Source organism: Emydura macquarii, unplaced genomic scaffold, assembly GCF_026122565.2.
Source record: "Emydura macquarii macquarii isolate MOO-44397 ecotype Brisbane River unplaced genomic scaffold, CSIRO-AGI_Emac_v2 contig_2676, whole genome shotgun sequence".
Lineage (NCBI taxonomy): Eukaryota > Metazoa > Chordata > Testudines > Chelidae > Emydura > Emydura macquarii.
The window spans coordinates 38,242,938-38,258,682 of NW_027132813.1; the positions used below are offsets into that span (position 1 = coordinate 38,242,938).

Genomic DNA, 15,745 nt, shown 5'->3' on the forward strand with positions numbered 1-15,745 from the left:
GAAAACCCACTATGTTAGTGGTAGGGAAAGATCACTTTGTGTAAAAGTTTAAATACACCAAAACTGACAATGTAGCAGTTTCAAAACTAAAATTAAACTTAAAGCATCTTTTCTTAAAAATAAAAACAAAACAGTCACCTAAGAAAAGGGAGCAAACTACTGCTATGACACTTGGATAAACTGAATTCAGAGTTTACCTTTTTGAGGTAAAGATTTGTGTGTCAGGGAAGGCAGGAGACTGAGTGAAACGTCCTAAAGGATGCAAGCCATTTAGGTAGGAATTGCAGAAAGCAGAGATGTCTCTTGCTGCGTCCCCTAAGCGCACATTCGGAATCAGGTAGCTCTCCTCATCAATCTTTCTGCTTTGGTATATAAATGCCCTCTTATCTGTATCAGCCACTTGTGCTTTTTTGTCAAATCCGTACTTGCAACCTTCAGGATTCTTTACCATCTGTAGTTTATTCAAATACATCCTGTGTTCGGTAAAGTTACCGTATCCTGTGTCCTGCCCCTTCCATTTACTCTGTGTGTTTCCTCTTGAAAATATAGCAGAGTAGATGGACTGTGGACAGAATAAATTTGCTATGAACAGATGGTATTCCTGAACAGCTGTGCATTTGAAATAGCCTAGGGGGACTGCCATCAGGGATAAAGGTCTTGTTCAGTCCATGGATTGGCATGTTAATGTTTTGAAAACCTGCTCATAACACAGACCCTTGCAAGGATCTTACTTATGCCACCTTGCTCTCAGATAACGTTGCTAAAGGATTTCCCTGCACGTGCACTCTTTACAGAGTCCAAGTATATTGGTGTAGTTTCTCCAGCTTTTCCCTTCTCTTTGGCCATTCTCTGCTCAACAGAAGAGACCTTATCCATGCCATGCAACCGCTTTCTGGCCAACCCTTGTGGTTTTCTCCCAACTGTGGGACGCTCTGGTCCTGGGCTTTGATAGCTGTAGCCAACTCATACTTTCTGCAAAAGTGATTGGGACCTCCGTTAGTTTCAGATTGTGCAGTTTTCATATAATCATTGTATGGTAATGGGAGGGGTAGCACTCTGCCATGCAGGGGTCAAAGCATTAAAAAGACATTGCAGAGGGAATGCAGAGTACTCTGATGTCGCACTCAACACATGCATGGCTTTATTTTGGTGAGGGAAGGGTGGGGGGTTGGGCTAATATCCCAGACCATACTAAGGCCCTGTCTTCAGCTAGCTTTGAACTCTCTTCTCTGGAGGAGGTGGAGATTTTTTGAGAGAGATAATGCTAATATGCTAGTCATTGTTATACACAGGGAGATTCCCATGGCTTCCAAGTAGGGATGTAAAAATTTGTTTAATTAATCCATTTAAACTTCTAAAAATAGAATGTTTAAACGTGTGTGTGTGTGGGTGGGTGAGGGAACCGCGCTGGGCTCGGCTCCTCCCACTGAGTGAGAACTGTCCAGCTGCGGCTCTGCGTGTGTGTGTGTGGGGGAGGTGAGCCACGCTGGGCGTGGTGGGGAGGCGCCAAGCCCAACGTGGTTTCCCCCAGGTGCACGCTTACTGACCCACAGCTGGGCAGCTCTTGCTTGTGGGGATCTGCACTGGGCTTGGCGCTTCCTCTCCTCCCTTTAGGGCAACATTTAACTAATTAGTAAACGGTAAGACCACTGCTTACCATTTAAACGTTTAGCCACTTACATCCCTACTTCCAAGGTGATGGCAATCTCTGGACTTTGCCACTCCCTATGGAATAGATTTTGGGGAAGGGGAACAATGTATTTCAGTTCATTCCCTCCACAAACCTTCTGAGTTCTGACTGCTTTTGGCTGGTAATTTGTCCCCTTTGAAGGTCATCCTTATGGGATGATCTAGCTCTGAGGTGTGTGCTGAGGAGAAGAGTGTCTGGTTTCTTGAAAAAACAGAGATACCAGAAAATCTGCCAGGGGAAAAAGATGAAGGAGATTTTTAATTTTGCTGGTATAATGTGTGAAACTTGTCTTACACCAGGCTTATGCACATTTTGCATCTGGTCACTGTTATAGAAAGGATACTGGAGTAGATGAACCACTGGTCTGATACAGTATAATTCCTAAGGGCAAACATCCTCCCATTACCAGAGGATGATTATATGAAAACTGCACAGTTGAAACTAACGGAGGTTCCAATCACTTTTGGAGAAAGTATGAGTTGGCTACAGCTATCAAAGCCCAGGACCAGAGCGTCCCACAGTTGGGAGAAAACCACAAGGGTTGGCCAGAAAGCAGTTGCATGGCATGGACAAGGTCCCTTCTGTTGAGCAGAGAATGGCAAAAGAGAAGGGCCAAAGCTTGGCTTGACTTATGAAAACTGGGCATTATTAGTACAGATTCCAATATTTTAGAGTTCATAGACTTGTTTATAATCTTTTCCTCCCAACAAATGGATCACTTGTAGTGATTCTTTCATTTGACCAGGATGGCTAGATGGCACTTTTCCTTGAATCTCATTCTAAAGCACCCAAATTCTCTTTTCCTTTGAAATATAACTGCAATAAATGAGTAACCATGCTTGGCATTCAAACTCTCTGCTCTACCTTGACCCAAAGCCATGAGCTTGTGCAGGAGTTACTGGTTAATATTCTATAGCTTTCAAAATCTACAAAAATTCTCCTCTCCTGCTTGACTCAAATAGCTTTGCCACCAAGAACACCTTACACTGCTCCACATAAGCCAACAAAAAAGTGCGTGTGATGTCTTATTTAAATATAAACATGAAATAATGCAATATGACTGTGTAACTGTTCTTTCTCCATCATTCATTCCCTGAGTAGCTGTGTTTAACTTTGGTGCTGATTTAAAATGCTGTCTTTTACCATGTATTTTAAATTGAGCTGTCTGTAGCTTTTTAAAAATTTGTTTTTTAAAAAGAAAATGGGGGGGGGGGGGAGTCCTTGTAGGGGACTTCTAACAGTCTCTTAATTCTCTGCACCTCTCTTCCTGGAATAAATGAGCTGCTCTTCCTAGGCTATAAATAAAACAACTCTACAGAACTTGAAAGCCTCTTATGTCTTAACTTTAGTTGAATAGCCCTAGGTATTGCCAGTTACATTCCTGTTGATGAAAAACTGTACTGTTACTCTGCAACATAAAGTAGTTGTATGGACGATATGAAAAGGCCCTTTTTATTTTTACATTTGTTCTTGGAGCTGACTCTTTCATGGTGACTTGATATGGACACTATTATACTAGGCTTGCTGAGGCATGATCTAGTGAACTTTCCTTGCTTTGGGCTCCCCCAGCCCTTGGTGTTTGGTGCTTATAGCTGAGTTGGATTGGAATCCAGGATAAATTGCAGATTACCAGCATTTGAGTCTTTGTTGTAACCTCTGGATCACATGATGATAGTCTAGGATTGTGTGTGTTTAAAATGAGTTTGCTCCACACCTGTGGGAGAAGAGTCATTTAGCTCCTCTGAATTTCTCAGAGTTCTCCAAAAGCCTCACTGAGTGAGGAGGGATGCGTTCTGAAGACCCCACTGATGTAAAGGTCCCAGTCTCCCCCTCCGTGGCACATGACTTCCTTAGACACCAAGCTGCGATTGGCTAGAATGTCTGACTGTATTTTCCCATCCTCCCCCACTGCCATTTCTGGGGAGAGAAGGGGAAAGTAAGAGCAGAAGTTCTGAAGGGGAATTAGTGCTGTTTTGAGCCTGCTTCCACTCCCTTTGCCATCCTTAAGGAGAGTGAAGCATCAGGGTTAATGTATGGGATTTTATTTGATGCTATGGAAAATTAATCTTGGAGTACATGACAGTATTCTTAAAACCATTAGGACATAGTGTGCACATTCTTTTTAGAAAGCTTACTTATCACTTTCCTTGTATGTTTACTCCCTTTTTCACCTACTGACTTAATATAGGAACAGATGTTGTCATCTATTAACTAATTTCTTATATTGATACTATGAACAAAAATCCATGATGTTGCTAGACTTTCCAGAGTACTAAGTATGTGCTTTTAGATTTAATGCATATATAAATGACTGTTACTGATATAGTTAACCCCCCCCCCCCCCCCCAATTTGGCATAAATCTTTTCCAGACAATGGTGTAAAAAGACAGTATTAGATTTGTTTAACTCTGTTATAGGACTGATATTACAAAGATGGGTTCATTCTTCTGGTTAAATGTACGGTTTCATGGTTCCATTGTAGTTTACAGAGTTAATTCATTTATTGTAGCACAGTGAAATCTTGGATTATAGTAATGTAAATCAGGCTGCTATGAGTAGGGAAAATGCTGCTGTGGCATACATGTAAAGGCTTGTTTTGAATGATGAGTTTGAAGGTTCAGCTTGAGGTTTCATTTACAACCTTCTTGTAGAGACAACTGAAATAATCAGTTTGTCTAAATGTTCTATTTATGGCAGTGTACCTAAAATCTGAAGCTTTATCACGTCACATAAGATTCAGGGGTATGAATATTTTAATCTTTATATTTACATAAATATCATTTAGGAAGTTCTGCTACATAAGTATTTAATTTAATGTCTCCAACTTTCTTAGGAGGAATCTTGGTGAAGATCCATTGGTCTTATGTTTGAAATATCAGAAATAAACAGTCATCTTTGTGGAGTAACTGAGAATAGGTCTAGAAGTGTGTGCTGCTGGTTCATCTGGGGAACAATTCTATTTTCTCTAGAATGTGAATGTGACCAGCTTCTGAAGACCTATTTTTTAAATAACTAAATTAGATGTATGATCTCTTCATATTGCTAGGTAGAAAATCTTATTTGGGCCCTGTTACTTCCTGGTATAAGAAGGCATGGGTAGCAATTCTTCTTGTGACTTTCGCTGCAATCAGTGTTCAATCTCACTAGCAAATTTCAGACTTCATTTTGGTAACATTTTCAGTTAATTTATAACAGGAACTTAAGTCTATTCATCTTAACCTTTCTTTCTTAAAAAGTTGTTATATCATAATTCAGTGTCGGTTGTCAAACATGTTAATTGAAGGGATTGGGGATTTTAATATTTTGTTTTTCTGGATTGTTGGCCAGATTTAGTTCTCATTTATATTGGGGGGAGGGAGGTGGAAATCTGGAGCAGCAATGTTAATTTTATGTAACTCTGAAAGATGTGGACCAATTGGAGAGAGTCCAGAGGAGAGCAACAAAAATGATTGAAGGTCTAGAAAACATGACCTATGAGAAAAGATTGAAAAAAATGGATTTGTTTAGTCTGCAGAAGAGAAGACTGAGGGGAGATGTAAGTCTTCATATACATAAAAGGTTGTTGCAGGAGGAAGGTGAAACATTGTTCTCATTAACCGCTGAGGATAGGACAAGAAGCAATGGGTTTAAATTGCAGCAAGGGAGATTTAGATTGGACATTAGGAAAAACTTCCTAAAATGTCCTAAGGAGGTTGTGAAATTTCTGTCATTGGAGGTTTTTAATAACACTTGCCAGGAATGATCTAGTTATTACTTAATTCTGCCTTGAGTGCAGTGGATTGAACTGGATGATCTACTTAAGTTCTTTCCAGTCCTTCATTTCTATGATTCATAAAATCATCATAGAATCATAGAAGATTAGGGTTGGAAGGGACCTCAAGAGTCATCTAATCCAACCCCAGGCCCAAAGCAGGACCAACCTCAACTAAACCATCCCAGCCAGGGCTTTGTCAAGCCACACCTTAAAAACCTCTAAGGATGGGGATTCTACCACTTCCCTAGATAACCCATTCCAGTGCTTCACCACCCTCTTAGTGAAAAAAGATTTTCCTAATATCCAACTTAGACCTTCCCCACTTGAAACTTGAGACCATTGCTCCTTGTTCTGTCATCTGCTACCACTGAGAACAGCCTAGCTCCATCCTCCATGGAACTCCCCTTCAGGTACTTGAAGGCTGCTATCAAATCCCCCCTCATTCTTCTCTTCTGCAGATTAAACAAGACTAGTTCCCTCAGCCTCTCCTCATAAATCATGTGCTCCAGTCTCCTAATCATTTTTGTTGCCCTCCGCTGAACTTTTTCCAATTTGTCCACATTCTTTCTGTAGTGGGGGGCCCAAAACTGGACACAGTACTCCAAATGAGGCCTCACCAGTGCTGAATAAAGGGGAATAATCACTTCCCTTGATCTACTGGTAATGGTCCTACTAATGCAGCCCAATATGCCGTTAGCCTTCTTGGCAATAAGGGCACACTGCTGGCTCATATCCAGCTTCTTGTCCACTGCTGCGTAGCCAGTCGATCCCCAGTCTGTAGCAGTGCATGGGATTCTTCCATCCTAAGTGCAGGACTCTGCACTTGTCCTTGTTGAACTTCATCAGATTTTTTTTGGGCCAATCCTCTAATTTGTCACTCTGTATCCTATCCCTAACCTCCAGCGTATCTACCACTCCCTCAGCTTCATGTCATTTGCAAACTTGCTGAGGGTGCAATACACCCCATCCTCCAGATCATTAATAAAGATGTTGAATAAAACCGGCCCGAGCACCAACTCCTGGGGCACTCTGCTTGTTACCAGCTTCCAATAGACATCGCACTGTTGATCACTACCCATTGAACCTGATGATCTAGCCAGCTTTCTATCCACAAAGAGATTCTCCTGCTGGCCTTGGGTGGACCACTGTCAGTGGGGGGGATGGTATCCTGATCCTCTACCTGCTCCCTTACCTCTCTTCACACCCAGTCCATTTTCCGTCTTCTAGAAGAGGGAAGGGATGAGGAGTATCTGCATTTGAATAAAGCTGATACTTTCCTTGACACATTTGTCTATAACAACACATTTTCCGAGAGGAAAGGTTATTTAGCAAACTGTATTGTATGTGATGGTGTAAGCTGTCCAGGGCTGGAACCTTATCTTCCTATGTATCTGTAATATGCCAAGCACTTCGTGAAGCATCACTGAATAAATTTGGGTATCGTTGACTAAATTAACTTAAATTTGAGAAGCTGGGGGTGGGGTGGGGTGGGGGAGTCATTTCCTAACCGATAAAAGCTGAGAACTTTGGCAAAGAGCTGTAGTTTAGAGTTTAACCTTTCTATTACATGATATATTTTCCAGTTCCTCTAGAAATCCCTTCTTGGTGGTGGGGAAGGGTAACAAGAGCTAGAAAAAGATGTTAGAAGTTGACAAACTATTTCAGTCCCCTCTGACAAATTTAGTTGAATACCTTCTAAAATTGCCATTTCCTTACAGATTCAGCCCTATGAGAAGATAAAGGCTAGGGGATTGCCTGTTAACATAACCTCAGTCTTGAACAAACTGGTTGTCGTGAAACTAAATGGAGGCTTGGGCACCAGCATGGGATGTAAAGGCCCAAAAAGTCTTATCGGAGTGCGGAATGAAAACACCTTCTTGGACTTGACAGTTCAGCAGATTGAGGTAACTGCTCTGAAAGCCATTGGGGGAAACAACATGATTTGTGAATTAGAGCTTATGCTAAAACTCTTGTTGAAATTCTTGCTAATATAGAAACACTTCCACTGACTAATGTGATTTGATTAAAAATTGAAACTGGGCCAGCTGAGTGGCACTGCCCTCAGGAAACTGGACTTGGCTCCCCGCTCTGCTCTCTGTGTCACTGTAGACGGGGTGTGCTATGAGTTATTGCACCTGCCTTGGATTGTGTGCACCACTTAGTAGCAATGAATGCTCCCAGCCCCACCCTGGCTGAATAAGTAGCAGCATTAACAGAGATGGAAAGGAATCCCATGTGATCCTTAGATGGTGATGATGATGGAGGCTTCCCAAAGAAGGAGAGGAGGGGAAACGGGAGACCTCCCCATCTCACAGGGATGCGGAGAATTGCACTGAAAACGTGGATAAAAATAAAGTATGGCATATTCTAGGAGTGGCCAAACTGTGGCTTGTGAGCTGCATTTAGCTCTTTTACAGTTAAAGTGCGGCTTGCAGAGCCCCTTATGCTCTCCTATTCTCTGCCTACCAGACTCGGGTGGGGAGCTTGGAGCTTCTGCCCTGTGGTAGGGCTAGAGGATTTTGCCTAGCGGGGAGGGGAGTCTTGGAGGGGGGATGGGTGTCAGTAAATATGGCCACCCCTGGCATATGCTATGGGGATGAAATGGGTGGAGAACGTTAAATAATTGAATTCCTTTATCCACACCACTCTGGACAAGCTTAAATCAATATGCATGCAAACTGAGACTGTGCTAGTACTTCAAAAGTACCATAGATCAAACTGCAGAATTTAGCAGGGTCTTAAGCAGCAGAATCCCAGGTACACATTTGATATTTTTCCAAATGCAAGTCCTAACAGTAGTTTTAAAAGCATTGTTTTCTCTACGCTTAATTCTGCAAATATACTCTCTTCTGAGTAAAACCCAGATTTTACAAGTGATTGGCATTTATTCCTCTGAAAAGCAAATGAAAAATTGCAGCTCCAGATTTTAGGAGGGCATTTTGACTCTTATGAGTTTATTAAACCTCTTTATATTTACAGTGCTACCTAGTTAGTTACCCTTATAGTAAATAATTAAGATGGCCATGAAAGGGTAGGAAATTGGCTTGCCCTGGTTTCCTCATGCAGTTCATTCTAGTTTTAGGTGTTTACCAAAACATTTTAGTTTGGAGTACATATATCTGGGTGTGTCTGCTGGTACTTTTCCCAAGGGCTGGGAAGGTGAGTTGCAGTCCCATACAAAGATTTAGACTCATGCCTGATTCTTGCATTCAGTGTGATATCTGAGCCCTGGTTTACACTTACCTGGAGATTTGGCAGCAGTCGAAGGGAGTTACACAAACTACACAGAGTAGCTTGCATAACTCCCGTCGACTGCTGTGCTTCCCTTCTGCGCACCGTCTTCACTGCACTGCACTGACGGGAACCATGTTCCTGTTGACGCAGCACTATGCTACTTGAGGAGGTGGTTTTACTCAGTCGACTTCCTGATCGATTGAGCAGGTCTACACTTTGCCACCGTCAGTATAGACATACCCTGAGTGTGTTTCAGGTCCTCTCTTTTGAAGCTTATTCTAAGTTTCTTTGACTGTCCATGTGGAGGTTAATACGCCCACTTTTTGCTTCCCATCTCTCTCTCTCTCTCTCTCACATGCAGGTTTGAAAACTTATGTCCTTAATAGCTGCTCCATTGCAGACATGAAAGCTGCACTTAACAGAAGTTCTCGGAGATCTGTGGCAAGATGCATATTCCAAAATTTGTCTTTTAATCACCTTTTTTCTTCAAAGATTATTTGAATAGATCCTGGCACACACAGTAGAGTTAGACACTGTGTGTGTGCCCACATCTTTTTTTAATGTACCAGAAGTTAGAAATTTCACAAGTGAGTGCCTCAAACCATATCTGGAGTGAATATTCTTCTTTCCAGAACTGTCCCAATGAATCTGATTAGATTCACTCCTTATTGCAATAGAATAATGCCTAAGGATAAGTTTTTATCACCGTTATTTTTAGTAAAAGTCATGGACAGGTCACAGGCAATACACAAATATTCATGGAAGCCAGTGACCTGTCTATAACTTTTACTAAAAATAAGAGGGTGGCAGCTGGGAGCTGCCCAGAGGGGAGAAAGGGGCGTGGTGGCTGAGAACTTCGGGCACCCCTGCTGTCAGTTGCCACGGGTGGTGGGGATCCTGGAGCTCAAAGACGCCGAGAGCGGTGAAGGGACCCCGGAGCTCCGAGGTTTCCCCGCTGCCCGCAACTCAGAGCCACAGACGTCTCTGCCAGTGGCTCAAAGCCAGGGGTCCCGCTACACATCCTAGTAGAACATCCTGCCCATGCTGCTGTGGATCCTTACCGCTTGCTCTGGAAGAATGCAGCGGGGCCCCTGCAGCCCACCACATCTGAGAGCTGGAGGGGTCCCTGTCGCTGCTGAGAGCTGCTGTCCCATTCTCCCTCCCCCAGCCCCCAAGCTCGGGGACCCTTGCCGCCTGTGGCAGCTGAGAGCTCCAATCCCCGCAGCCCCCAGATAGTGGTAAATTCTGCCCTGCTTCCAAAAAGGATAATTTTACAGAGGTCTCTTATCTTATAAGGATAAATCTTATTCATGCCCATTATAGCCCTTCATATAGTTAAGGGAGGGGACACTTCATTTTGGGTTCTGAATTTTTAAAAACTTTACACCGTGTGCTCTGTCTATATTAGACTGTTATTGAGGGATATGATTTGGTCACAGCTTCAGTCCCAGGCAGCAGGGCTCGAGCTGTTAGCCCTCCCCTCCACCCCCATAGTCAGCGGGGCTTGGGCTGCCAGGCCCCTGTATGTCGCCCATGTGAGACTTCTGCTTCAGCCCCACACTGCGGGACTCTGGCTTCCATGATTTATGTTTTATTGCCCGTGTCCTGCCCCCATGCCAAAAATCTTCAACTTTCTACATATAGATAATAGTTAACGTTGACTCTTCACATGTGTGCCCCCTCTCGGCTGGACATGATGTAGCAGCTCTTCCTGTCTATTACCTCCTGCCAATGGTTGCGCCAATCCTGAGGTGGTCTGCCTCTTCTTGCAACTCAGCCCTCTGTCCAGCTCATGGTTTAGTTACACTCCTCTTTGGGTAGAATAAGTCCACATGAAACAATACCCAAAGTTCCAGTCTCTTCCACCTCTCTGCTTGGGGGTTAGTAAAACAGAGTCCTCATCTGAGATCTTCAGCATAGACCACACAAAGAAAATGCAGCTCAAGTACTTCTATCCCACTTGACTCACGGTGCTTTACCGACTCCGGTGTCAGGCTTGCTGCTTTGAGAAGCCCTGGCTGCTCCTCAGCCTCAGCTCCATATTCAACCCTCTTTTGGGCCAAGGCCTTGAGAATCACTATTTCCTCTAGTGTTCACCTTTTATCTGTCTGTACTTAGGGCTTTCCTTGCCTCTAGTGACCTTCCTGGACATCCTCAGCTTCCTGAGTTTCCTTTCCAGGTCCCACGCCCTCCTTCCTCAGGGCCTCATGCTGGGGTACAGCCTAATGCCTGCAGAGTTCTTCCTTGCTCTTATTTCAGAGGGCTGCTTCCAAGAGCTTCCTGCCTGGAATCTCCCCTCCTCAGGGGCTGCAAGAAGAGCTTATCCCTTCCTGCAGCTCCTCTCCAAAGTCCCCTTAGATTTTATTGCTACTGCTTTTGGGCTTCGCTGCTTCAGGCTTCCTGCTGGCTTAGTACCCTCTAATCCTGGCTCCAAGTATCCCAGGCTTCTCTCAGCCTTCAACCCTAGAGAGAAATTCACACCTACCTCATTCTTGGTTCTCTTGCCATTGCACTGTGTGCCATCCTTTATGAAGACCCAGCTTCTCCCCAGCTGGGTTTTATCATATTATACCGTACACACCTCCAGGTGCCACCCAGTGGCCTAATTGGGCTCAGTCTCCTGTTAACCCATACATCCACTTGCACCATTTTTAACCAATTCCTGGATAACCAATACCATAACATCCTAACTGCTTTGTACCCTTGATCATGTCATTGATCTGCCCAAAAAAGCTTAAAGCAGTTGTTGTGAGTAGGAGATTCCAATCCATTTATAAAGAATCTTACATACAATGTGGATTGTAAAAGCGCCAAATTGACTATTGGGATAAAATCTTGTACAGAGGAACAAACAGTTTTCTGGATGTATATCTGTCTGAAATTCAAAGACAGCTAAGACTCCCTTCAACATAACCATTTTGTGGCACTTTTTGTATGCAGTATCCTATCCTATTCAGTTGGAACTGAAGAATTAAGAACAGAATTGTAGTCTTGGCTCTGGTGTGTGTGTGTGTGTGTGTGTGTGTGTGTGTGTGTGTGTGTGTGTGTGTGTGTGTGTGTGTGTGTGTGTGTGTGTGTGTGTGTGTGTGTGTGTGTGTGTGTGTGTGTGTGTGTGTGTGTGTGTGTGTGCATTTAACTTAGACCTTCAATAACTATTGTTGTTTCATCATAAATGCCTTTGTAGCTATGAAGATTGTTTTTTAGTTAAATGTTATATTCATCTAGATACCTTTTTAAGGGATTTTTTTTTTATAACCATTGTTTAAAATAGTCTAGAAATAGAATCTGAAGTTTAATTGTATAGGTGGCAGAAATAAAACCCAGTAACTCTTGCTGAATATGATCTCCCCCCCAGCATCTAAACAAAACCTACAACACAGATGTTCCTCTTGTTCTAATGAATTCCTTTAACACTGATGAAGACACAAAGAAAATCTTGCAGAAGTACAGCCACAGTCGTGTGAAAATATATACTTTTAATCAAAGCAGGTATCTGAGAATTTTTTTCTTCTGTTTGGGGTTAAAAAAACAAGTAAACTCTTCCTTGTGCATTTTAAAGATTTTTGTTAAGTTTTCAGACAGATTAAATATTACTGGGTATTAATAGTGACAGTCTTACTTTCACGTTCTACCTCTTTATATGGACCTTTTTGGAAGTTTAAGAAGTGACAAGGCCCAAGAACAGCCAGATAAAATTAATAACTAAAAATAAATGTGAGGAAGAAATCTGTATTTCAAGAACAGACTTGCAAGTGGAACTTAGGAATGTGGGGTTTGAATTCTGAACTGCATGTTGGCTGTGAAACCACAGGGTTGGGGCTGTCAGAAGCAGGTTGGATGGGTTCTGAAGTGGCTTATGACCTGGCCATGAATGAAGTTGCCCTGAACTGGTCGTGGGAGATTCTGGAAGACCCTGCATTTTTGAAGTGCATTCCTAGTTTCCTCTGACTGACTATAACACATTCTGAACCTTTGTGGAGGAAAAAACTTGCGTTGCCTCTGGCTTAAAAGAGAGGATTCATTTAAGTTCATACTTAATTAAATAATAACTTGCAGTTTCTGCCCAGGTATCCGAGTATGAACACACATAATCTCCTTTTAAAACTACACCAAGCCTGGAGTATCCCATGTGACCGCATTACTACTGCACTAAGCTCTGTATCAGTATTTAACATGGATGAGATCTAATAATTGTCATTTTGCAGGTATCCTCGAATTAATAAAGAGTCACTACTGCCAATAGCCAAGGATGTATCTTATTCAGGAGAGAATACCGAGGCGTGGTATCCCCCGGGTCACGGCGATATCTATTCCAGTTTCTATAACTCTGGTCTGCTTGACACACTTATAGGAGAGGGGAAAGAGTACATATTTGTGTCCAATATAGATAACTTGGGAGCAACTGTGGATCTTTACATTCTTAACCATCTCATGAATCCACCAAATGGAAAACGCTGTGAATTTGTCATGGAGGTCACAAATAAAACCAGGGCAGATGTTAAGGTAAAAATGTATTTGTTCAAGTTGATTCATCCACTCACTGTCTTAGTAAAATTTTAGTCTCATTTTCTTATCAGTAGATTCATCTATATATTAAATATCACCTCAAATAGCTTTGACTTGTACTTCAACCCAACAGTCAGCTGTAGATCTAATTTGAAAGAGAGCTGTAAAATCAGCAGGTTTTATGAAGTACTACCAGTCTTCTGGCATGGAGTGCAGATAGCATGCTGTTTTGATCAGCCTATGCAAGTATGAAAAATATATCCATCTACTGGGCTTGAGCTACTAGACAGTGCAGCCTATTGTATAGGTCCCATGGGTTCTCAACCTGGGGGTCATGACACCTTTCCCTATCCCTTAGATAGCAACATCTAAGAGGAGTCTTAATATGGAAAAAGCTGAGAACCACTGTAATACAGTAGTAGCATCTCTTGCTAGTTCAGGACTGCCTAACCTACTTCTGTATTTTAAAAATACAATATATAATGCTCTACAGCCTAAATTTCTGGCAGTCTTGACCTAGCATCCTGCCCTGGCCAGTAGGTTTCAGGTGGTGAAGCCGGGATCTCTGACCAATTGTTGGTCAACATTTAAACCAAAACAAAGACATGTTTGGTACATGCTGTAAGCATTTTTAGCATGCAGTTATTTGTGCCACCACCCACTTAGCTTGTAAGGGTCTTGTCCCATGTTCTTTAAACATGAAAAATACTGCTAGTGCCCCATTTATTTGGTATTCTTATAAAGGATCTGACTGAACTCCTAAAAGGAAATATAATGTAAGGACAGGACTCTTTTTAGCCTTTGAAGCCTCGGGGTATTGAGGAAACAGTTACCTGAGACTATAGTAAGTGGCCCCACAACCTGCACTACATAGCTAGCTCTGGAGAGTATGTTTCAAACATAGCTTTTAAATTTCCTTTTGTGGAAATTTAGGTTTAATTTAGATTCCAACATGTAACCTTATAGAATTCTCCATTGTTTAATTATCCATCCCAAACTAAAGGTGATTTTTAAATTGACTAAAACTTTTGATAAGTGCCTAGGTGATTTAGGCACCTAAATCACTTAGGTGCTTTTGAAAATGTTATCATTGTCTAGAGCCACAGTGGATAACAGCTATTAAAATGCTCTATTAAAAATTAGTGTTCTCCATTATCAATAACTGGCAATGCTAGTGTTCCAGCCAGTTTCTACCACAAATTAAGCAAGTTTTATATAAGATTAGATATTTGGTATTGGAATGTGATGGGAAAAACACTTCCAACTGTACCTCATTTGTGTTTTAAGAAGATATATATTGCATGCTCTTATTATTAAGATTATATATATGTATAGCGTGCTGTTATATATACTATAGTACTTAATCTTTTCTGCCTTTGCAGGGTGGTACACTCACGCAATATGAAAACAAACTGAGACTGGTAGAAATAGCTCAGGTTCCAAAAGCACATGTTGATGAATTCAAGTCTGTGTCAAAATTCAAAATATTCAATACAAACAACTTGTGGATTTCTTTGTCTGCAATTAAACGACTGCAAGAGCAAAACGCTATTGATATGGAGATCATTGTTAATCCAAAGGTAAGTTTATGGCAAGTCTTCAGCGGGAAACCAGCAGAGACTATGCAGAGCTGTTTATTGACTTCTCCAACTTCAGCTTTGTTTCTTGAATGTCTTTATATTCTACAGAATTGTCCCCTTTTAAAACAGAATGTTAGTGTTTTTGGCTATTTACAGGTTTGATGGTGAACAAGTATTTGTCTGTTGGTCACGTGCATGCTACAACTTTCTCTTTCAGACTTTGGATGGAGGTTTAAATGTTATTCAGTTGGAAACTGCAGTTGGCGCTGCTGTTAAAAGTTTTGAGAATTCTTTAGGGATAAATGTACCTCGTAGTCGTTTTCTGCCTGTCAAGACCACATCTGACCTCTTGCTTGTGATGTCCAACCTGTATAGCCTTAATGCTGGATCCTTAACTATGAGTGAGAAACGTGAATTTCCGACAGTGCCTCTGGTCAAACTGGGAAGCTCTTTCACCAAGGTAAACTCTCATAGTTCCATATTTTTCTCAAGAATAGACTGTAAAGTCTGATGCCCCTCGTATGTTGACATGCCAGTAAGAGGAAACTAGGACAGTTACTATAATTACTGCCAACTGTGCATATTATGACCGCTCCTTTGAGTCATGAAATAATAGCTGCATTCTTGCAGGCAACATCTTCCAGCTGAACATTCAGAGCAGTATAATAGCTATCTCACACTCCCTTACCCTTTTGCTTGGGGATAGTACAGACAAATAGTGTTCGTCCATTCTAAAGTTCAGCTTTTTTTTTAAACTGCTTAATTTCTAGACAGCATGTACTACCATTACTTTTGTCCATAATTAGTTTCCCACAAACTAGCTTTCACATTGCTATCATGGGGATAGTTGGTGACTTTTGGATGTGTCATATATATTCAAGAACAGATTTTGGAGCTAGTTTCCTTGAATAGGGATAGGAGCTCTTCATCCACAAAATAAATTCTTGAAGGATTGTTAAGCCTGCTATATTTATACATTTT

At 41.8% G+C, this 15,745-nt stretch overlaps 1 protein-coding gene across 2 annotated transcripts in view; it reads left to right on the top strand.

Moving 5' to 3' along the window:
- The window catches only part of UGP2 (UDP-glucose pyrophosphorylase 2), a 33,504-nt gene that overhangs the window by 15,252 nt on the left and 2,507 nt on the right, over window positions 1-15,745 (top strand). For both annotated transcript variants that reach the window (XM_067565240.1, XM_067565239.1), the window contains exons 4-8: window positions 7,163-7,348; window positions 12,034-12,167; window positions 12,884-13,181; window positions 14,567-14,764; window positions 14,982-15,224. In XM_067565240.1, the coding sequence (XP_067421341.1) occupies window positions 7,163-7,348; window positions 12,034-12,167; window positions 12,884-13,181; window positions 14,567-14,764; window positions 14,982-15,224 (1,059 nt within the window). The remainder of the gene's footprint in view (window positions 1-7,162; window positions 7,349-12,033; window positions 12,168-12,883; window positions 13,182-14,566; window positions 14,765-14,981; window positions 15,225-15,745) is intronic.